Here is a 24,515-nt window from a genome sequence, read left to right as displayed (position 1 = left end):
GACAGTGGTTGGGGCTCTCCTAATTTGCCATCGACCGGGGTTAGACACCCAGAAAGGTAGGTATACCAAAACAGACCCCACATGGTAAGAAAATTGCAATCGAAAACTGAACAGAGAAGCAGAACTTCCTCAAATCCCAAGGAAATAAGCAAACAAGCAAACGTCACACACCGCCACCATGCCACTTGTCTTCGCAGTCCCAAAGGAGGGGAAGGGGGAGCCCTGGACCCTCCGTGCCAGAAACCCAGCAACTCCAGTTAGGAGGCTAAGTATCAAAACTGCGAAAAACTGCCAACCGGAGGAAGGGAGGGTGCCAGGAAGCCTCCGAGGCTCAGCCAGAAAATGGCATTTCATTACGTTCAACACTCGTTTCCTGTGAGGAGCCCCTCCGGCTCCCTGGAGCTACATAATCAGTGATAAGGAAAAAGAGGGACTTACGCGGGAGGCGGCCGCCACTCACTCCTTAACGCAAAGTCGAGACAACTGGCTGCAACCTGCGACCCAAAGCCACACATGAATGCCCAGAACCAGGAATGTTTACTAAATAACAGGCGGTCAGAACCCTGTTCGACCTCCAAAATCCCCGCTGCCAAATATCAGCCCAAGACATGGTGCCAAAGATGGCAGCCAAAGCAGCAAACTTCCGAACGTCATGGGGACAAGAATAGACCGCAGGCTGGCTAGACTTAATAACCCTGTGGACGACCTGTGAGACCCGTGCCCTGGAACAGGGAATGAGGGAAACCAGATCAACCCAAAATGCATCCCCGGCCACAAAAAGCCAGGGCACGCAGGAAACGGCAAAAAGCTGCAACTGGAATCAACACATGATGCACCCCATCCCCTGGCCAGACCAACCAAGCATCAATGACCCAAAGACCCCTACAGAAAGCAGCCATTTCATTCTTCGCAAGAAGAAGGCTGCAACCAAACAAACCGATTACCAGGACCAAACGAACGTGCAGAAACCCCCTACACCTGAAGGGGTGTTGGAATTTCAGGTAACCCTATACAGGGTTAAGGAAGTACAGGTAACCCCACCTGGACCAGTCCTGCCGATAGGCGTCCACCACAAAAGCTTCACAGTCGGGGAAGGGCGCCACATAGATCAGGAGAGGCCAAGCGCGGAGGGGTCCGGGACTCCAGGAACAGGGGGGGGGGGCTGAGTGGACGAGCGACGCAGCGGCGGCAGTGACATTCGCGTGTTTGCTTGAGATTTGGGGAAGTTCTGCCTCTCTGCTCGGTTTTCTCTCTCTTGCAATTTTCTTACCGTGTGAGGTCTGATTTGTTATGCCTACCTTTCTGGGTGCCTAACCCCAGTGCCTCTCTGAAGGGGTCAAGTTCTGGCTCGAGGTCCTTGGCAGGGCTGAACTCCATTGACTAATGCCCTTGCCTAATACAGTATATCGCATATTAACCCGATAGCTCCAGGGAGCAAAAGGGGCTTCCCACAGAAAAGTAGCTTTTGCTCATCACAATAAATCTTTTTTCTACTGATTATTAACTTAAGTTTAAAAATCTCTTAATGCGAGTCTCAACCCTCATTAATATCTATGGCATAACGGTCACTTCTGAGCAGTGCTTGAACCTCATTTCTATAATGGTAAAGAGTGCCCCTAAAAAGTTAGATATTCTCTTCAGGTTTTAAAAATATGTCACAGTTTTTCAGCTACTTTAAGGTCTTACATATATCGCATGCATCCTCTCTACAAACTTGCTTGTCTCTCACATTTACCACTACTTCTATGGATGCTGCTCTCGGGAATATGTGACCTGTATAGCTTGTGTACCTAGTACACCTTGTACCTGTATACCTTATGCTAATCCTATAATAGAGCACACTGTTTTCTCACATCTCCATTCCACATCTTTAGGGGGAAAAAAAAAAAAATTATATAGTATTACAAAATTTCTTGAAATTGGTTATTTTTTTTTTTAGTTACTGTCATCTGTTACATTCTAATTCACTTGAAATTACTTTCTCCCCCCCCCATCATGATTCATTCAACCACCTATTAAACAATTTATTACCTATGCCCAATACTGGTATAAATTATTTTAGAACCTTTTGTTTTAACTAATCATATTCGAGTTAAAATATGAAGTCAAATAAAGTTTGACACTTTTGATGTTTCTATCTTTAAGCAATGAAAAAGCATAATTGCTCTCGAAGAAACTATTAACTTCCTCAACATGAAGACTGCCTATTTTCATGTGACAATTTATGCTAAATCTAGTATTTAAGTTTTTGTTCCTGAAGAAATATGATTTTTGTAGGACATCTAGTAGGAAATTATTCTTCAGGAATGGATTGACATTTTCCATCAAGTGGTATTCTTCCATGTACCGAAGACAAACACCAGGCCTCTATTTGCTCTAATAGGAAACCTAATTTCAAAGAGCATACCGAGGTGCTAGTGATATATACTACTGTGAGCCAGTGCTCTAGTAACTTATCGTCAAATGTTATTTCTTTCCAGGAAACACAGGCAGTTTCAACCACTTTACAGATTAATTTTCTTGATTTCAATTCATCACTGGTACAATTATTGACCGACTATTATACAAGACATTGTTGACTTATGTTCATAATAAACATTAATAAAAAAACAGAGTTGAATGTAATGAAACGCCATTTTCTGGGTGAGTCCCAGAGGCTCCCCGGAGCTATCTGTGGCTGATATGGATACCCCTAACTATTTTGCATCAGTCAATGTGGGTGGAGTTCTAGCCTACCGAGGACCACGAGCCAGAACCTGGCCCCTCTCACAGAGGAACGTGGAGCAATGGCCTATAGAAATGCACATGTGATTTGGAGCAGTCTATTGACATTGACCAGGACATTGATATTGGATATTGGAGCCATTGACCAGGACAGGCACCCAGAAAGGTAAACGCCACAAAACAAACTCCTATTCTGGTTAACAACGAAAATCATCAAACGAGTGGACAAAACTCCCCAAAAGAAAAACGAGCAAACAAGCATGACATCACACGAGTTGTGCCGCATGTCTGTGCAGTTCCCCCCCTCTCCGGGAGGGGAAAGGGGGAAGCCTCAAACCCTCACACCACCAATCCCAGCCCCAGTTCTGAGGCTGGATATCAAAAACCGCGAAAATCCACCAACCGGAGAGAGGGAGGGTTGCCGGGGAGCCTCCGGGACTCGCCCAGAAAATGGCGTTTCATTACATTCAATGCTGGTTTTCTGGGGGGAGCCCCTATGGCTCCCCGGAACTACTTCACCAAAGACTACAAAAGAAAAAGGGATATACCCAGGAGGTAGTCGGTGCTCCACTCCTCAACTCGAAGTCAAGACAACGGGCTGCAACAGCCGACCCAAAGCAACACAGGCCCGACTGGGCCCAGGAACGTTCACGAGGTAGCGTACAGCCAGGACCCTGTTCGACCGCCAAAAACCCCGTACCCGAATGTCAGCCCAAGACATATTGCCAAAGACGGCAGCAAGATCAGCAAACTTACGGACGACCTGAGAGACCCGAACGACCTTGCGGACGACCTGAGAGACCCGAACCCACGAACAGGGAAGAAGGGAAACCGGATCAACCCAAAGTGTGTCCTCGGACACAGAAACCGTGGCGCGCAGATAACAGCGGAGGGCCACAACGAGACAACACATGGTGAACCCCCAGCCTGACTAACCAAGCATCAACAATCCAAGGACCCCTCCGGAAAGCAGCAGTCTCATTCTTCGCCAGAAAAGAGGGAGACGGCTGCAGACGAACATACCTATGACCACGACCAAAGGAGCATAAACCTCTGCGCCTGAGCAGAGCATGAAGCTCCACAACACGACCCCCAGTTGCCAATGCCAACAGAAAGAGAGCCTTAGCAAAGCAATCCAGAACCAAAGGAGCCCACAACAAATCAAGGAGAAGAAAGATAGGACAGCACTCTGTCCAAAGACCAGAACAACTCAGGCGGCGCATGAGGAGGCCGGAGGTGAAACAATGCACAAGACAGCTTGCGAAACAGTGCAGAAGTAATATCAATACCGAAAGCAAGCTGCAGCGGCTCCGCCAGCACAGCACGATACAAGGCGACAGTATTAGGCATAAGATGACAGTCCTGGAACAACCAAGAGAGAAAGGACAACACCACCCGAACCGAAAGCAAAGAGCAATGACGAAGGGACAAAAAGAACCGGAAGAACCGCCAGGAAACTTCATACTGCCACCGAGAGGAAGCCCGCAAGTGGGAAACCAACAAGGAAGCCACCTGATCACCATAGAGATGGTGATGAACAAGAGTCAAACACACCAAACGCGAGGACTCACAGAGAAGAGCAAACCAGTCTCGTACCAGACCGAGCCGATCTCCTGAAAGAGGCGGAGCCGTGGAAAAACCTCCAGGTTCGGACACCGGGCAAGCAGTGCCTGAAACCACGGCTGGGCCGGCCACCAAGGGGCCAAGAGGACTACTCGCCCCTGGTAAGTCTCCAAGCGAGCCAGGACCTGGAGCAACAGCTGAACCGGGGAAAGAGGTACAGGAACCCCCACCTCGACCATTCCTGCCAAAAGGCGTTGATCCCAACAGCCTCGCAGTCGGGAAAGGGCGCCACATAAACCGGAAGACCCCTCGACCACACAGACATGAAGAGGTTCACCTCCGGGCGCCCAAACGTCCGGCAGAGCCAACTAAAGGAGGCGGCGTCGACCATCCATTCCGTGGACAGGGGGAATGAACCTGGACAGGCCGTCCGCCAGGACGTTGGACACCCTCCCCAGACGTGAACCGCCAGGAGAGCCAAACCCTGAGAACTCAGCAGACGAGTCATCCGAAGCAACCAACCCCAAAGAACCAAGGACCACATCGAACCCCCTCGGTTCAAGCAATGAACCACCGGGGAGCAGTCCGAATGGAGCCGGATCGTCGATCCGCGTGCGACCCAAACCCTCCGAAGCGCAAACCACACCATGCTGTGGACCCGAGGGAAAGACGGACCCCACCGCCCCTGGCCGGCCTGTGAGCACTGGTCACAAAGCCCCAGCCGAGAGATGGCGCGTCCGTGAACACATCGAGCGAGGGCTCGGGAAGGAGCCAAGGCGCCAAGGCACCAAGGAAGAGGGAGGAAGCCGGCGACGCAGCAGCCGACACAAAGCCCCCGGGGGACGAACCCAGCGATCGCAAGAGAGGCGGAAGGGACGTCCCCGAAGGAACCAGAACAGCCGACGAAGCCAAACCCAACCCGGCAGGTAGACCAACATCTCTAAGTTCAGGCTCCCGCACAGACCCTCGAGCAACCGCCGGGTGACCCGGGAGCCCCCCAGAAACAAACACAGATGAGACCGCAACCGAAGGAGAGACTCCGGAGGAAGAGACAAAGAAGCAGTCTGAGAGTCCCACACAAGACCCAGCCAGGACCGAACCTGGGAGGGAACCAGACGGGACTTCTGCCAGTTCACCAGGAACCCGAACCCGGTGAGCTGGGAAAGTACCAAATCCCTGGCAAGCAGACACACGGACCGACTGGGAGCCCAAACCAGCCAGTCGTCGAGGTAAGCCAACACCCAAACACCCAACAGACGCAAACGGTCCACCACGACCCGGGTAAGGGGTGTGAACACGTGAGGTGCCAGATTCAACCCGAAAGGGCGACAACGAAAGCGGTAGCACTGATGCCCCACAACAAAACCGAGCCAGTCCTTGAACCCCAGATGAATAGGGACGTGCCAATACGTGTCCCTGAGGTCCAGGGACACCATCCAAGCACCCGGCTCCAACAGAAGCCGGACATGGGACAGAGTGGTCATCTGAAACGAGGGGGCAAGAAACCCAAGAGTTCAGACGGGACAAGTCCAGAATGAACCGCAGGTCCGCACAGTCCCTTTTCAGAACCGGAAACAGGCGGGAAACCCACCTGAGAGACGTCGTCGTTTTGACCGTGCTCAAGCGCACTCACTCCAAGATGACTTGACAGAGCACAGGAGAGGAAGCCTGCCCCCATCAACGCCACCGCAGGCTGCGAGACGAGACCCGAAATGCCCGCAAATCGTGAGACCAGGCGTGAGTGAACAGAGCAAGCCTCCCCCCCCCCCCATCGCCCCGTCAATGGGGTGAACCGTGAAAGGGCCGCTGCCCCTTACCAGAACCCGACCTGCACGCAGAGCAAACACCGTGCCGACCAGGCACAGGTGGAACCGCAGGCGGCACTGGTGCCGAACCCGACACCTGTGGCCTACCCCGATGAACGGAACTACGAGCCCTGGCATGACCCCGCCGGGAAGGAACCCTCTGGTTTCCCCGGAGCTCCAACAACTCAGACATAGGGCGGTAAGTGGTAGAAAACGCCTGAATATAACGCTCAACCGCAGAAGCCTCAAAAAGCAGAGGACAAAAGGGAGAAGACAACCTAAGAACCAGGGCCCAAGTGGATTCCAAGGAGGAAGCAAGGACCGCCTGTTGACACGTGAAACGCGCAGCGAAAAACTGCAGCAACGCCTCCAGCAGGATCGGTGCGAACAGCTTCAACATGGCAGATGATGCTCGAGCAGCAGAGACCACGACGCCAGACCCCAGAACGGCCCCAAGCGCCTCTACATCCTCTGCAAGCCAATCCGAAGACAGTTACAGGAGGGAAAAGAAACGCAGGACCGAAGCCAAAAAGCCACGAGCGTGCAAGTCCTCAGCCACAAGTGCAGCTGACAGGGAAGGAACCTGCACATGGAGCTGCACCGCGCCAACATCCCGCAAAGGGGCAGGAGCGAAGAGACATTCATTAAGATGCTTAAAATCGCCCCCCAGGTAAACCTTTTCAACCATCACCGCCTCGCGCCACTGAAACGTGCAGGTCTGACAGAACGAGTCCCAAGCATCCAATGAAAACAAGGGGCAGTCTGCAAGCCAGCACGACCCCGGAACCTCATAACGCACCCAGTAAGGACACGACGATTCAAACCTGAACAAAGAAGGCTCCATTATGGAGGCGCACTCCGGGTCATGCAGGAGGTAGGCCACGATAGCCGACCGCACCTCAGGAGGAGAGATGCTGGAAGCCGAAAACCTCTGGAAAGACAGAACCAAAGAATCCACAGGGACATGGAACCAAATCTGGGGAGGAGCAGAACCCAAGTTCAAATCGTACGCAGAGGGGGGAAAAGAAAACCCCACTCCTTGCAACAGTAAGCCCCGCTCAGAAGGACAGAAAATCCAGGCGGGGTACAATGGAGCACAAGGCCCCCATATCAGCTCCTGCCCCAACTCCGGGAACCTCCACACCAGGCCCCGGAGCTGAGTTGTCCTCCAAAGGCCCGACCCCACAAGAAAAGGCTGGGGCAGCTGAAAAACCCGGAAAGGAAGGAGCCCACTGGTCAGACCCCGGAGCATCGGCAGGAAGAACAAACTCGAATGCCTCCGCAGCCATCCCGGACAGGGCAACCCCCCAAAACTGCCCGTGTCACAGAAACCTCTAAACCCTGCCCCGACCCCGAAGCCCTCAGACGGTTAGGGGCCAGAAGCAGGGGGAAGGGGGGGGGGACCGAATGAACCACCAAAGGGGAAGAACGAGGGGGCGCGGACGGAACCAAGGCCGAAGCGACCAACACCCCCAAGTCTGAGTCCCTACAGACAAAGCAGGCAGCCTCGGGGCGTCTGTGGAAGCAACAACCCGAGCGCGTTGCAACAACCTAAACCTACCCTGCAATGCACGAGCTGCCGGCACCCGAAGCAAATCATCATCAGACTGGGTGAATTGAGTCACGAACAAGCAACACAGCTCGCAGGACTCGGGGTCGAATACATCACCGACCCAACAGGCAGCATGACGGAGGCAAAAATAATGAGTGTCACCCTGAGACAAGGGGACAGAGCAACCCTCAAACTTGCATAAAGCGAGAGGGGACGCAAGAGTCTCCTCCATCGGACCCGAGAGCCCCCGCAGGGTTTCCCAGGGCCCCTAGACTGGGTCTGCTAAGGGTTATCCCAGGCAGGGTACTGCTAACCAGCACCCCAAACTACCAAGCAAACTGCTAAAAGCTGAACCCACAGGATGTGTCCACTCACAAGGGCAAAGCAGGGGGTGCCTCCACAAAAAAAAAAAAAAAAAAAAAAAAAAAAAAAAAAAAAAAAAAAAAAAAAAAACCCTAATATAAGGGGGAGGGAGAACACAAGGCAGAACTTCCCCCCCCCCCCACCAGGCAAAAACAAAAAGAAAAGAAAAACCACATAAGTGGACAACGTACCCAGAGGGAACCGAACCGGCTGCCGTTATAGGTGAAAACTAGCTACGCAGTACCCCGCGCCCCACCAGTGCTATAACTACCACTTACCCCAAGGTAAACAAGGGAGGATAACCCCAAACACTCGGGGCGGCCAAATGCCAAGCAGTGAAAGGCCAACAGAGGTAGACCCAAGGCGCATTGTGGAAGATAACCCCAAGCCCCAAGGGCGGTACTTACAGGGCACTCAGGGAAGGAGACCCTAAGCACATGCAGCCTGAGTACCTAAGAATAATACTCCCAGCTCCCACGACCATCATAAGAGCAGCACTGAAAACAATGAATAGCACTGAGACAAGACTGGAGCTGGAGCTACACAACCATGCACGATCCCATCAACCGAGGAACTAGGGTGGGGATTGCCGGCGCAATGGTCTGGGGGCTTCCCCTTCCCACTCCCGGGGAGGAGGGAGCTGCGCAGACATGCGGCGCGGCTCGTGTGACATCATGATTGTTTGCTCGTTTTTCTTTTGGGGAGTTACCTTACCTTGAGGTTACCTTGAGGTGATTTCGGGGCTCAGCGACCCCGCGGCCTGGTCGTCGACCAGGTCTCCTCATTGCTGGACTGGTCAACCAGGCTGTTGGACACGGCTGCTCGCAGCCTGACGGTATGAGTCACAGCCTGGTTAATCAAGTATCCTTTGGAGGCGTTTGTCAAGTTCTCTCTTGAACACTGAGGGGTCAGCCAGTTATGCCCCTTATGTGCAGCGGAAGCGTGTTGAACAATCTCGGGCCTCTGATGTTGATGGTACCTGTTGCACCTCTGCTCTTCAACAGGGGTATTCTGCACATCCTGCAATGCCTTCTGGTCTCATGTGCTGTTATTTCTGTGTGCAGGTTTGGGATCAGCCCCTCTACTATTTTCCATGTGTAGATTATTATGTATCTCTCCCGCCTGCACTCAAGAGAATACAGATTTAGGCTCTTTAGTCGGTCCCAGTAGTTTAGATGTTTTACTGAGTGGATTCTAGCAGTAACGGATCTCTGCATGCTCTCCAGGTCAGCAATTTCTCCAGCTTTGAAAGGGGCTGTCATTGTGCAGCAGTATTCCACTCTAGAGAGCACTAGCATCTTGAAGAGTATCATCATCGGTATAGCCTGTCTAGTGTGAAAGGTTCTTGTTATCCAACCTGTCATTTTTTTGCAGTTGTGACGGCTACTTTATTGTGTTCTTTAAATGTAAGGTCTTCCAACATCAGTACACCCAAATCCTTTACATTGTCTTTCCGTTCTATATTATGATTTGACCGAGTTTTGTATGTCGTTTCCGTTTTTATATTTTCATTTTTTTCCGTAGCGCATGAGCTGAAACTTATCTTCATTAAACACCATATTATTTTCTGTAGCCCATAGAAAGACCTGATTGACATCTGAGTGAAGGTTTACCGTGGCCTCTATGTTGTCTACTCTCATAAAAATCCTAGAGTCATCTGCAAAGGATGATACAGTAGTATAGGTTGTGTCTTTGTCTATGGCCGAAATGAGGATGAGAAAAAGTACTGGAGCAAGCACAGTACCCTGGGGGACCGAGCTCTTTACGGTTGATAGTCCGGATTTTATTTTGTTGACTATTACATATTGGGTTCTATTAGTCAGGAAATTGTAGATCCATCTTCCTATTTTTCCAGTAATTCCTTTTGAACGCATTTAATGTGCAATAACACGATGGTCACATTTGTCAAAGGCTTTGGCAAAATCTGTGTAAATTACATCAATTTGTTTGTCTTTCACGGCATCTAGTGCCATGTCATAGTAGTCCAGCAACTGTGATAGGCAAGAGCGCCCTGTTCTGAAACCATGTTGTCCGGGGTTATGGAGATGCTGTGATTCCATGTATTTTGTGATCTTACTTCTTAGCACTCTCTCAAAGATTTTTATGATGTGCGATGTTAGTGCTATCAGTCTGTAATTTTTTGCCTCTGCCTTATTTCCTCCTTTATGGAGTGGTGCTATCTCTGCTGTTTTTAATATGTCAGGGATAATACCAGTATCTAATCTTTGTCTCCAAAGAATGTGAAGGGACTGCAATAGCAGTTTTTTACAGTTCTTTATGAATATAGAATTCCAAGAATCAGGGCCTGGTGCAGAGTGCATAGGCATACTGTCTATGGCTTCTTCAAAATCCAGCGGGGATAGGGTGACATTTGATATATGATTTGATGTTGGTATCATATCCATGAAAAATTCATTTGGGTTATCGATCTTCAGTGTGCTTATTGGCTCGCTGAAAACAGAGTCATACCGATTCCTCTGTATTTCACTCATTTCTTTGTTGTTATCAGTGAAAGTTCTGTCCACTCGTTTGACAATTTTCGTCGTTAACCAGAATAGGAGTTTGTTTTGTGGCGCTTACCTTTCTGGGTGCCTGTCCCGGTTGTTGGCAGTTATAGAATGCTCCAAATCACATGTGCATTTCTATGGGCCATTGCTCCCCGTGCCTCTGTGAGGGGTCTAGGTTCTGGCTCATGGTTCCCGGTAGGCTAGAACTCCACCCACATCAACTGATGCAAAATAGTTAGGGTATCCATATCAGCCATGGATAGCTCCGGGGAGCCGTAGGGGCTTCCCCCAGAAATATTTACTGTATATGACATGAAAAACAAATATTTCAGTATAATTTCCAGTATGAATTCAACCCCTTTTTGTGAAAGGGATTAAGGGATTACTGAACACTTATGAACCAACATTAACTGAGATGGTTACTAAAGTTAATAAAATGCAGAAACATTGAAATTTTGGATTAACCATTTTTTCCTAATAACTGGAAAGTCTTGTGGCAAAAAAATAAAAAGTCCAAAACTCTATGATATTTAGTAATTAAGTAAACTTGAATTAGTGTAAGGGCTGGTCTAAGACAATAAGTACAAGGTCTGAATTAGTACAAGGTCTATTTCAAGACAGTATATTCAAGATGTGATTAGTGTAGGGTCTGGTCCAAGACACAATGAGTGCAACACACTGCAATATCAAGCACAGTGTCAGCTAGAGGTAAGCTAAGCACACAAATGCATGTTCGCACCTTAAACACAGGGTGCTTCCTTATACTTACAACAACGATGCCGTGGGTCGAGTAGCAGATAGCGCGACCCAATCACCCAATCATTGTGCCAAAACATTCACCACACCCAAGAGAACACACAGAGGAAATTACATTGGTTAATGTTAATACTAATGCAGAAGACAGGATAAGTAAAGCCTAAACCACAATTCCACACCTTATTTTCCTAGACACCTTGTGATATTGTGAATGAATATCTAACCAAAAGGCTCCAACAGCATTAATGATAAATTTCAAGATTCACCCTCTTTTCCTATAATGAAGTGCTTCTATAACATTATACAAACATATTGGAGCCATCTGATTTTTTTCATTCTGCAAATTCTAGAAGCACTTTAAAAGCTGAATAACTTGCAACCAGTTTAGATTTAAAGGTCAGCCGTAGTAATGATGGAATTTTATGTTTAAAATTATCATATCAGTGTTCAGAATTAACAACCTGCTAAACTATATAATGTATACAAGTCAAATTTTAAAATAATTATATATGTTAAAAGGCATGTTTATAAATTGGTCTATTTTGAATTGCATAATAGATATTTAAAGGGCCTAATAGCTCTGCTAATAAGACTCCAATCCAAACCCATAAGATTGGAGTTGTATTCCAAGACTAGACAGGGTGGAAGAGGCATCATAACATACAAAGCACGTCCTGGTGAGGATTGCTGCCCTATGCATATAATACAAATCATTAACTCTTATTCTTTTTGCTTATTAAATTTAAAAAACAGGTTCTAACCCAAGCATCACTATAATTTTATAAACTTCTCTGGAGAGCTATTGCAGTATATACCAACTGTATTTTACAGTATCAAGTTCAAAAAATAGAAAACTATAAATCACTGTTATTGTTTTATGATTTGAGGTTTGAAAATTAGTGTCAGCCTCCACTGTTTATACAAGCCAGAGCAAGACTTAAGAGTCCCTGAAATATGTGCCCTGTTCTTAACTTGGTAACTAGATGACAGCTGAACAAGAAACTATATGACATTGTGAAGTATCAATATACAATTTACAGTACACATTAAACTGTAAATGTTTAGCCAACCATGCTGGTTTAATTACCATGTTTTATTACTCAACACAAATACATGACCATACTTGCATATTGGAACAAAACCATTTAAATCATGATATTTAAATCTGCAAGATGGTAACAGTTAAATGGGCTAAATAAAGAGAACGCTTTACTAAATTAAAAACAAATTATAAAATTGCAAAGAATTGTATGGCTCAACTTGATGAGATGCCAAAAAATTAGATAAAATAAAATGACTTTCAACATAATTACATCCATACATATAACTACTAATGATACTAAGCAGATTCCAAGAGCAAGAAATTCACATTACAGCAATATTATAATACGAGTAGCAATCACTTGCCTAGCATTTAGATAGAATCCATATAATTGAGAAACCACGTTACCAAATAAGCTTGCTTTTACTCCATACAGTGAGCTACAGACACTGAGCTACAAAAGGTATGTACTGCAATATTACTGGTAACTTCATTATACTTATTACCCCCACAAATGCCTCGGCTACTTATCAGTACATTACAGTTGCATTTACATAGCACCATCTGTAGCATGTATGCAACATTGCAGAAACAGCCTCTTTGCAGTGCACACACAAAAACTGTCTGTATGCATAACAGCCTACAATACCAAAAAATGTTTTAGGAAGGAGGGAAATAAATTTATAGCGCAGCATTCTGAAAAAAATTCTTTGGGAAAAAATGTAGGCATTGCAGCATTCTCTGTTTATATGGGTATTTTAAATATATGCTGATGAATAAGCACACAGAATTTACAGCCTAATTATTTAAAATAAAAGATCTTAAGCTATTTAATAATAATTAAACAAATAGTATCAATGCACAAAAACACATGCAAAAAAGTAATAATCAAATGATATAAAACTGTAAACAATCAATCTTACTGTTGTGCAACAAAACAAATATACTGCTATTAAAATATTTATTAAAAAAAAGCAATGTGAGTGAATGTGAACTATAGATGTAATACCAGAATCTTTTGAAGCTTAAAAAGGCTACATATGGCATCGATCTGCAAAAAAGCAGACTCATATCAATACAGTACATGGACTCTTTTTAGACCCAGTAAATTTGTAAATATCACTTGAGGTACTGATATTAACAATAAAGAAAAGATCCAAGGAAAAAGATCTTAAATTTTTACAATTAATACTTTATCTTACAATATATAAAAGGCTATAATACATGAAACTATATTACCAGTTTATATACCGATGAAAAAGGTGATGATAATGTGCCAGCTAATAAAGTGATTTCTAAGCTAGTAATTTGATCACTTCCATAAGCATTTCTTCCTAACTAGAAAGATTGTAATTACATTTAAAAAGCTTAAACATACAGCTGATGGTGTTATTGATCTACAGCACTCCTGCATAGTCACTTGAAGTGCAGTACTTAGGAAGCTCCAGAGAAATCTCTCCTCTCAAAATGGACAGGCTTCAAATCGTTCCCAAGCTCAAGAACTGTTCTACAAATTTACATTGACATTTGTGGCTGCCACTGGTAACTCTAGACACTTAACACTATCGCACCCGGGCATGCACGCCGCCAACTTAGAGGTTACGCGCCTGACGTGCAGGCGAGCGTGCGGGCAAGCGTGCGGCGACACTCAAATGTCAATACTCATTTCAGTTTTCTCACTTTAATTCTTGTGTTATGTCGTTCGTTTTGGTATCATTGTGTTCGCAATAGAATTCCCTACAGGTGTATATGCATATAATGTCCAAAAGCCTGGTGTGATTCCCAACAGCAAAGCCTAAAGTCGGCAAAAATTACCTGCGAGCGCACAAAATCAGTAAAATGTGTATACTCGTTTCAGTTTTCTCACCTTAATTCTCGTGCCAAATAGTTTGTTTTGGTATCATTGTGTTCGCAATTAAATTCCCTACAGGTGTATATGCATATAAAGTACAAAAGCCAGGCATGCCTCCACCCAGGAAAGCCTAAAGTTACCCGTAAACGAGCACCAATTGGCACACCGCAACCTAATGTGTATACTCGTTCAGTTTGATAACATCAATTTTCGTGTTACATCTTTCATTTTGGTACCAAATTGTTCGCAATGTAAAGGCGCGCATTTTAAAACTAGTCCCAAAATAAAAGCACAATAAATAGAATAAACATTTTACAATTTTGACCAAAAACGTATTTATAATCTTTCAAGTGTTCTGATATCAAGTTTTGTGTTACATCTTTCATTTTGATATCAAATTGTGAGCACTCTAAAGGCGCTTATTTTGAAACTATCCCGAAGTCGATCGGATAAAAAATGAATTAAATACAAATATTTTTGTAATGAGCGCGAGTCCTGTCCACTGCTACCTGCTTGATGGGGTTCTGGGAGTTGTTCTACTCCCCAAGCCGAGCCCAAGGCCAGGCTTGGCTTGAGAGAGTTTGGTCCACCAGGCTGTTCCTTGGAGCGGCCCGCAGGCCCACATACCCATCACAGCCCGGTTGGTCCAGCACTCCTTGAAAAAACAATCTAGTTTTCTCTTGAAGATGTCCACGGTTGTTCCAGCAATATTTCCGAGGCTCACTGGTAGGACGTTGAACAACCGCGGACCACTGATGTTTATACAGTGTTCTCTGATTGTGCCTATGGCACCTCTGCTCTTCACTGGTTCCATTCTGCATTTTCTTCCTTATCGTTCACTCCAGTACGTTGTTATTTTACTGTGCAGATTTGGGACCTGTCCCTCCAGTATTTTCCATGTGTATATTATTTGGTATCTTTCTCGTCTCCTTTCTAGCGAGTACATTTGAAGAGCTTTGAGACGATCCCAATAATTTAGGTGCTTTATTTCGTCTATGCATGCCGTATATGTTCTCTGTATTCCCTCTATTTCAGCAATCTCTCCTGCTCTGAAGGGGGAAGTGAGTACTAAGCAGTACTCAAGACGGGACAACACAAGTGATTTGAAGAGTACAACCATTGTGATGGGATCTCTGGTCTTGAAGGTTCTCGTAATCCATCGTATCATTTTTCTGGCCGACGCAATACTTGCTTGGTTATGCTCCTTAAATGTTAGGTCGTTGGACATCATTATTCCCAAATCCTTGACATGCCGTTTTCCTGCTATGGGCAGATTCAATTGTGTTTTGTACCCTGTTTTATGTTTCAGATCCTCATTTTTACTGTATCCGAGTACCTGGAATTTATCACCGTTAAACATCACGTTATTTTCTGCTGCCCAATCGAAAACTTTGTTAAAATCCGTTTGTAGTTTTTCAATGTCTTCAGCAGAGGTAATTTTCATGCTGATTTTAGTATCATCTGCAAAGGATGACACAAAGCTGTGACTTGTATTTTTGTCTATATCTGATAAGAGAATAAGGAACAGCAGTGGTGGTGCAAGGACTGCACCTTGAGATACAGAGCTTTTAACTGCGCTCGGATTCGGTTTTACTTGATTGACTGTTACTCTTTGTGTTCTGTTCAACAGGAAATTGAGTATCCAGCATCCTACTTTATCAGTTATACCCATTGACCTCATTTTGTGTGCAATCACTCCATGGTCACATTTGTCGAATGCCTTTGCAAAATCTGTGTATACAACATCTGCATTCTGTTTTTCTTCTAATGCCTCAGTGATTTTGTCATAATGGTCAAGTAGCTGGAGAGGCATGATCTTCCTGCTCTAAATCTGTTGGCCTGGATTGTGAAGGTCATTGGTTTCCATGAATCTAGTGACCCGACTCCTGATCACACTTTCAAATACTTTTATGTGGGACGTTAGTGCAACTGGTCTATAATTATTTGCCAATGTTTTGCTACCTCCCTTGTGTAGAGGGGCTATGGCTGCTGCTTTAAGCGCATCTGGTACCTCCCCCGTGTCCAAGCTCTTCCTTCACACTATACTGAGTGCCTGTGCTACTGGCACTTTGCATTTCTTCATAAATATTGAATTCCATGAGTCTGGACCCGTTGCCGAGTGCACGGGCATACTGTCAATATCTCTTTCAAAATCTGCTACGCTCGTGTTGATATCAGTTATATTTACAGGGGTTTGGATATCACTCGTAAAGAAATTGTCCGAATCTTCCACTTTCATGCTGTGTATCGGAGTGCTAAACATGTCCTCATACATACTGCATTTTTAGGATTTCACTAATTTCTTCATTATCCTCAGTGTATGAACCTTCACTAATACAAATAGGTCCAATACTGGCAGTGGTTTTCACTTTTGATTTAGCATATGTGAAGAAATATTTTGGGTTTTTCTTTATTTCTTAATTGCTTTCTGTTCTAGTTGCCTTTCTTCAGTCTAGGCTAGGAGTCAAGAGAAAAAAAATGGACGTAATCGGTGTCCAAAGCAAGCGATAGTGTTTTAACAGCCATTCACTAACCCTTGTGCACCATGCCTTAATGGCCACCAGGTGTTCCTCACACAACCACAGGTGCGTCCACTTAAACACTGGTTACCAACTTTTTCTATACTAAGGTCCCCTTTTATTTAAAACTTTTTCTTCCATACTTTGTATTTCTAATCTTAAACCCTTCAATTGCTCCTGTAGCCAAAGCTCATGTTGTCCACCCAGGAAAGCATTTACCACCAGGCTTTATGTGACTTATCCTACTGTGACAGACTTTCAGATGGCCTTTCCACATAACTGAGGCAAGAAAACAACTCTCTCTCTCTCAGTATGTCATCAATTGGCCGACTCCCTATAATACAAAAAAAAATTTGTAGGGAAAATCAATTTTCCCTCTGTAACTACTGCCAACAAAGCAACACTACAGTGGAACCCCGGTTACGAGCATCCTGTTTACGAGTTTTTTGGGTTACGAGCCCGATTTGGTCGGAAAATTTGCATCGGGATACGAGTATTGCATCAGGTTACGAGTTTGATGATACGCGTACAGGCCGACATAGTGGGTGGTGGCACAGCGATCGCGCCTCAGTTTACCAGTGTCTCGCGCCCCTTGATTATCCCGCCTGAATTCTTCACAAGGATTTGTAGTTTTTTGTCAAATTTTTGGCCATTTTAAAAGTTATTTTAAAAGTTTAGTGAAAGAGTCCAGGTTTCCAAGTACTGTAGTTTATATGTGTGTGTAACTGGATGACAGGTGTGGTGGCTGTGTACACAGTTCCAATTTTGGGACTAAGAGCCACAGGGTGTCCAGACCCCTTTTGGGAGTATTATTAACCAAGTTGTTACCTTCAGATTGACCTTGAGTTGTAAGAGTACAATTATGTCCATATGTTGTATAGTGTGTCTTATACATATAAATTTGTGTCTCCTGTCCTTGGCTGTTTCCCTACTCCTTGAATTCCCCTTGGCCCAAGTAAAGCATGCATTCCCCTAGACAACATTTAAAAGTCACTACCACACCACACCCATCCGTGACAGTGTGCATATTAGTGATTCAATTAATATGTTCATAAAACAATAAACAAATAGTTTTGCTGTTATTACACTATATACACACAGGTTATATACAAGTGTCTGCATGAACAAATCCACAAGGGCCGTGACGAGGATTCGAACCTGCGTCCAGGAGCATCCCAGACACTGCCTTAATCGACTGAGCTACGACAGGGTACAAGGGTTGAAACCGAAGTTCTACTGAACTTACTGGATCCCGTAGCCTCTCCGAGGCACAAACCGGGCTTTTACACAACCCCCCACTGCACCCAAGCTATGTCAATAGGCCGTTCTCCCTCTTCGCCCTTACATCATCACACACAGAGATCACACTAACGTGATGCATCAAATTAACAAATCCACATCACATTTCAAATCACACATCACAAATGAACAAATCCACATCACATTTATGTGGATTTTTGGTGATCGTTGGTGATCATTTAGACTGTCTAAATGATCACCAACGTAACTTAAAAAACAAGAAAATTCTAAATAATTATATACAGTGGCACCTCGATTAACGAGTGACTATCTACGAGCATTTCGAGTAATGAGCGAGCCACTCGCAGCAAATTTGTCTCTATTGACAAGCTTCACCTCTATTAACGAGTAAAACGAAATGGCGCTTCATAGCATCTCGCTGGTTCTCGCAAATTCTTGGACGCCTCCGACGCCAGTGTTGTTGTATTGTGCACGACAAGCATCCCTCTGCATTTATTTGTGCTTTTCTTTGGTTTTGTTGCGGTTTTGTGACTACAATTTGTGACACACGATGTCGCCAAAGAAGCTGCTTGCTAAAGATAGTTTTGTCAAGAGGAAGAAAGAGACAATTACCGTGGATTTGAAGAAGGAAATTATAGCAAAGCATGAGCGTGGTGTGTGTGACTAATCTCACAAGGCAGTATGGCAGATCCTCATCAACAATTTGCACCATTAATAAGGGGATAAGGAGGTAAGGGAGAATGCTGCCTCTTCCAGTGAGATTAGGGAAGTGTTGGGAATGTTTGAAAAGGTGACAGCATTCTTGGAAAAGCATCACCCTGATAAAGCAGTGACAACCCGGTGTGTGAACATGTTTAAAGACAATTTGCTGTCTCGTTTTAGGGACATCCTAAAAGTAAGACAAAAAAAATTGTCAATAGACTTTTTCTTTGCAAAAGTAAAGACCAGCAAGTGGTAGTGAACCCAACCCAGTCCCACTTGGGTGTAATTCCCAAGAAGAGAGAGTCTGCCTGACTCAGAGGTGGATTCTCCTTCCACACCATAACCCTTCTCCTTCCCACCTCCCCATCGTCTCCCTCAAGCCAGCAACGACTCTTCATAAGGTAAAGTAAACATGAAAACAGTACAGCCTGTACAACAAAACATTTACAATTACATGTGCAGTATTATATTTACATTATAAAATGTCATACAAGTATGGATGTTTTTGGGAGTGGAACGGATTAAATTTATTTCCTTTATTTTAAATGGGGAAATTTGTTTCTTAAGACGAGTTTTCCACATAACGAGCTCGGTGCCAAAACAGATTAAACTCGTTAATCGAGGTGCCACTGTAATTAAATATTGAAAATTTCAGATTTTTAGATCAGCTGCAAAAATAATAAAATCGCCATTTGTTCATTAAATGTTATTATGCTCTTAGACTAGTATATGATCTTCATTTTAATAGATTTAGAATACAGATTTTCAGTTTAGTTTACTCTAAAAAAAATCGTCAATAAGGCATTTGAAATACAGTATGCACCAAATTCAGACAATAAAATTTATTACTCCAAATGAAACCAAGTTTCTGAAATACAATTCAGATAGGAATAAAATAGACCTGCAACTTTTTGGGTAAATAAAGAGAAATAAGAAATGCAAACATGCATGGCCTTTGCTTCACTGAAATTTGAAAAAAAAATGACATAAAAGACAGATGTTAAGCATTTTGGGCATAAAATGCATATTTAGATGAATTTTCAGTATTTACAGCTAACTGGGTATGAAAGAGAATTAAAGCGCTATAGAATTAAAAATTTGAGAAAAATGAGAGGATGTGCCAACCATATGTAGGCATGAAGGTGTATTATTCAACAGTATGTTATGTGAAACTATAATTTTTTAAGAAATGATACACAAGCAAAATTAACTCCTGTAAAAATAGAGATCACAAACGACACCTGTCAGAAATTTGAAAAAGAACAGTGATTTACTCACTGATAAGAATATTAAGAAAGTTTAACACAGTGTAGTAATTGTTATTGTCATTTTGCAAATGTATAACATACATGATTTTGTAACAAGCAAATGATATAAATTATTACTATTGTCATCATCAACCTTTGTAAATGGTTTACATCCAACAGTATAAATTAATATCATTAATCACTCGGGAAGCAATTTACATCAAACGAAGGAGGTCATTTTTACAATTAAATTTATCCAAACTAGATTATATTAACCCAAAAACATTTTTAAGTATATCTTAACAATCCCATACAAAAATACAGTTGGTCCTCCAAAATCCTGATCATATCATTCTGGACTCGATCCAAATTCACAAATACAGTAATCTAACTTTCCAAATAATTAACCATTTTGGGGCTATTTATTCCCTAGCATTCTGGATTTTTCTTACAGCAAATGATATATTATATATCATTATTTATATATATATATATATATATATATCACAAATGATATATATTATACTGTATATTAAGATGCACAAATAATATACAGTGATTATATATGCATATAACTAATAAATATGCACAAAATAAATGTGAAACTAATATTTTTCACTTACCTTTTAGAAGCACACGCTGGTTTCCCATTGTTAGGGCCAAATAGCCTGTTAAGCTTATAGAGATTTCCCCTAGGCCAATTAATGATTTTCCCCAAGACAATCCACAACAATTGGCAACCCCCCCCCCTCCATTATCTATTAACTGCAAAATGAACAGAGCCATCAGGTGTAAGAAATGTGGCCAAATGTCTCGTCTTGTCCAGGAATCAAACCCAAAACCATTCAGCTGTGAACCGACTGCACTGACCACTGTGCTACAGAATGGTCTTGGTAACTTGAGAAGCAGCAAAATGTTGTTATAGTACTATAACAAAATATTTATACTCTTTAAAATTATATTCATTTATTATTACAGTATAAATAAGTAAATGAAAAACAAATTTGTTCAGAAATGATTCAGCTATAAACTGTAATAAGAAAAAAATTACTTTCATATTATTTTGTCAGGTAATTTGCATAGCAACAAGAAAATCTGAACAGCCAAATTAATTATGTCCAAGGTTATCTCTGGATGATTCTGACACCATGGTAGGCACCCTGTTAAGCTCTGCCAATCCTATGCTCATGTATTTAAAGAATTACATCATGAAAGCACAAACAGAATGGTTAACCCTTGCATTACAAGGGTTACATGAGGCATTATCAATATGCACACATAAAAACGCTAATAAAAACAAGGATTTTATCTTCCTATATTGCTAAAACAATGCAGAGAACACAGGAAAAAATTTCCAAAAATCCTGTTCCTTTTCAAGAAGGTGGATATTTACTGGAGGCCTCAAAAACAGATCCTGAACACCATATACAGTACAGTATTGTACTTGAAACATATGATGTGATGTGCACCACCAGTCAAACATCTGTTGTGTGCAGTACAAGAATTACGGAAATGATTTTCATAAATTCCAAGATCACACTGATAACAGAAAATAACATAACTAAAATATATCATCGGACAACTAAAGCATTAAAAATGTGGTGGGGGTCATGGATGAAGTCATTGAGCCTATTTTGGAAAAATTGTTTAGTTGGTTTTGATTTTGAGGAGTTTGGAGTTGGTGGAGATGCGAGAAACGTTATTCTAAAAATGACCACGATAGGTATCCAATATATTTCACAGAAATTTCTTAAAAAAGAATCAGTTGTGAACTTATAAAATCAACTGGCTTGGTATTTTTATATTGTATGGGTATTTTATATTTATTTTTTTTAAGTGATAAATTTAAGCAGAGTCAGAAATAGACATTGGCCCATATCTCCTTATACACTGTACATATACAGTGGCACCTTGACATACGATTGCCCCTACTTACGATAATTTCGAGTTACGATGTAAATTTCATCGAAAAATGCGACTCAACATCCGATGGTGTCATCGATTTCCGATATTTGTTGGTACACGTTCGGGTTGACCGAGAGCGTGGTTCCCGGTCACGCAGCCGACCTGCCTCAGTTTACTACAGCTGCCCGCTTAGTGACGATCGCGCCTATAAGAAATTCCGCTTTTGTGGTGATTTTTTGCATTTTGAACATTAAAGTAATTATTATATATCACACCATGAGTCCCAGGAAAGTCAGTGGTAAGGCTCAACATATGAAAACCCATGTAAGGATGACCATAGAGCAGAAACAAGAGTACAGATTGTCTCTTCCTTAACAATTAAGAAAATGTGTGCAACATGGGAAGAATTGCAAACCTTTGCTGAAATGACTCACCCAAATCAAGCTGCAGTAGGTCATTGCCTTAACCTATTCAATGACACTGTGATGCATCATTACAGACAAATGTTAAAACGAAGGGAAAAATAAATGTCTCTTGACAAATTTGTAGCGAGACAAACAAGCACTGAACCACAACCAGGTCCTAGTGGTATTCAGGTAAAATGTAGGAGAGAGAGTACCCCAGAGAAAACATCACTGCCTGATGTGATAATGGAAGGAGACTCCCCTTCCAAACAGTAACAACTCTCCTCCTCCCCCCTCATCACCATCTTCCATATGCCATCAAGAGCCCTCCATAAAGGGAAGAGAAACTTTGGTACTGTATTGTAGTTAGAAAAAACATCGTATTCAGTATAAAATGTATTTGTATGTTAACATTTTGGAGGATGGGAAATGGATTAATTCAATTCCCTTTATTTCTTATAGGAAAAATCTCTTCGACTTACGATCCGTCTCTGGGAACGGATTAGCATCGTAAATCGAGGCCCCATTGTACCGATTTTACCAAGTTAATAAAAAATATTGGAGAAAGTCTTGAGCAAAAGAAAAAGTTTTGGCTGTGGAAAATCAATTGATTTTGAATATAAGATTTATGGGTTTGGGTGTGGGAATAACCAAAGATGATGGCTAAACCTGTCAACACTCTCTTGGTCAATATTCATCATATAAGAGGTTGAACTAAAGATTTTTCTGAATAGAAGGAGCCCAATATGCAAGGTTTATAAATTATTTTAGTGTTTAACTGCTACTTGTTGATGATTTCAAGATTTATTCTACACCTGCAGACTGGCCTGTGGACAGCCTTCCACGATGATTGCTTGGTCTTATGCTTGGGTTATGCCTGCAGTTGCCACTAGTAGTGATAAATCTCTAGACAATAATTTACTGGGTTTTAATTATAATAATCTATTTTAAGATTTTATGTTAATTCTAAGAAACAAAAATAGTAATGTAATTTAGAAAGATTTTAAAATTTTAATGTCACAGTTAACATTCTGATACACATACCTTAAATCCTCACTTAAAAACTCTACCCCAACTACTTTTGTAATTAGTTTCTTATACTCTAAACTCACCTTATTAGAGGCAAAAATACCAAAAATGCCACCACGTTTTTTTAACTTCGATGCTGATATTGTGCCTTTAATTGTGTCCTGTCTTAGTGGTGGGTGGACGGTTGGAGTTGTATCACCATTTTGTCTCGGTGTACTAAGGTCATCGAAGGGAATATCACCAGGAGGAGTAAAGCCTGATTTGTACCGTTCTATTACAAGTTGAGAGTCCTGAAACGAAACAAAACATTGTGAACAAATGCAAGATGACATTAAAAATACTGTATAATCACAGAGAGAGACAATGTTGAGAATAGCCTTCATTTGTAGATAATGTCTTGCCAGTACGGGAGTTTACAATTCTAACATATACCAGTGAAGAGCAGGAGTGCCATCGGCACAGTCAGAGAACACTATGTACATCAGAGGTCCACAGTCTTATTGTCTTGTTCTCCATATTCCCAGCGAGTACAAGAAATATTGCTGTAACAAACGTGGACACCTTGAAAAAACTAGACAGTTTTCTTAAAGAACTGCCGGACCAACCTGGCTGTGGTGTATATGTGGGCCTGCGGGTTGTTCCAAGCAACAGCCTGTTGGATCACGCTCTCAAAAGTCAAGCCTGGTCCTGGGTTGGGCTTGGGAAGTAGAAGAACTCCCAGAACCCCAACCAGGTACAATCCAGGTACACTGGGCTTATAAAAAGTAAAAGGTGTGAGGGGGAAGGTTAGAGAGAGTCTTCACGGAATGCATTAAAAAGCACTTTCTCGTTAGAAATGCGAGGAGAAACTAAACATCCAGAATGATAATTGGTGCAGAACAGGTATTGCCAACAGCACAGATGAAGACGGTAGGCAATATCAGACAGAACTGTACTACCATCTTTTCAAATGTGACAGGAAACACAGGCTACAGGGTGGGGTCAGCCTGTACACCAAAGTCATCCTCATCTGCACATAGCTGCTGAACACCTCAAACAATATGGTGGAAGTGCTGATAATATCTCTCTGTCTCTCTCTGTCTCTCTCTGTCTGTGTCTCTCTCTCTCTCTCTCTCTCTCTCTCTGTCTCTCTCTCTCTCTCTCTCTCTCTCTCTGTGTATCTCTCTGTGTGTGTGTGTGTGTGTGTGTGTGTGTGTGTGTGTGTGTGTTGTGTGTGTGTGTGTGTGTGTGTGTGTGTGTGTGTGTGTGTGTGTGTCTCTCTCTCTCTCTCTCTGTCTCTCTCTGT

General features: G+C 43.2%; 1 protein-coding gene across 1 annotated transcript in view; it reads right to left on the bottom strand.

Annotated features, from left to right (window-relative positions):
* Cip4 (formin-binding protein 1-like Cip4) overlaps positions 1-24,515 on the bottom strand; it is a 260,365-nt gene that overhangs the window by 81,184 nt on the left and 154,666 nt on the right. Inside the window, 1 exon segment of the mRNA XM_069304033.1 lies at positions 23,314-23,520. Within this exon segment, the coding sequence (XP_069160134.1) occupies positions 23,314-23,520 (207 nt within the window).

Source organism: Procambarus clarkii, chromosome 51 (assembly GCF_040958095.1).
Source record: "Procambarus clarkii isolate CNS0578487 chromosome 51, FALCON_Pclarkii_2.0, whole genome shotgun sequence".
NCBI lineage: Eukaryota > Metazoa > Arthropoda > Malacostraca > Decapoda > Cambaridae > Procambarus > Procambarus clarkii.
This window is presented reverse-complemented; position numbering and strand designations above follow the sequence as displayed.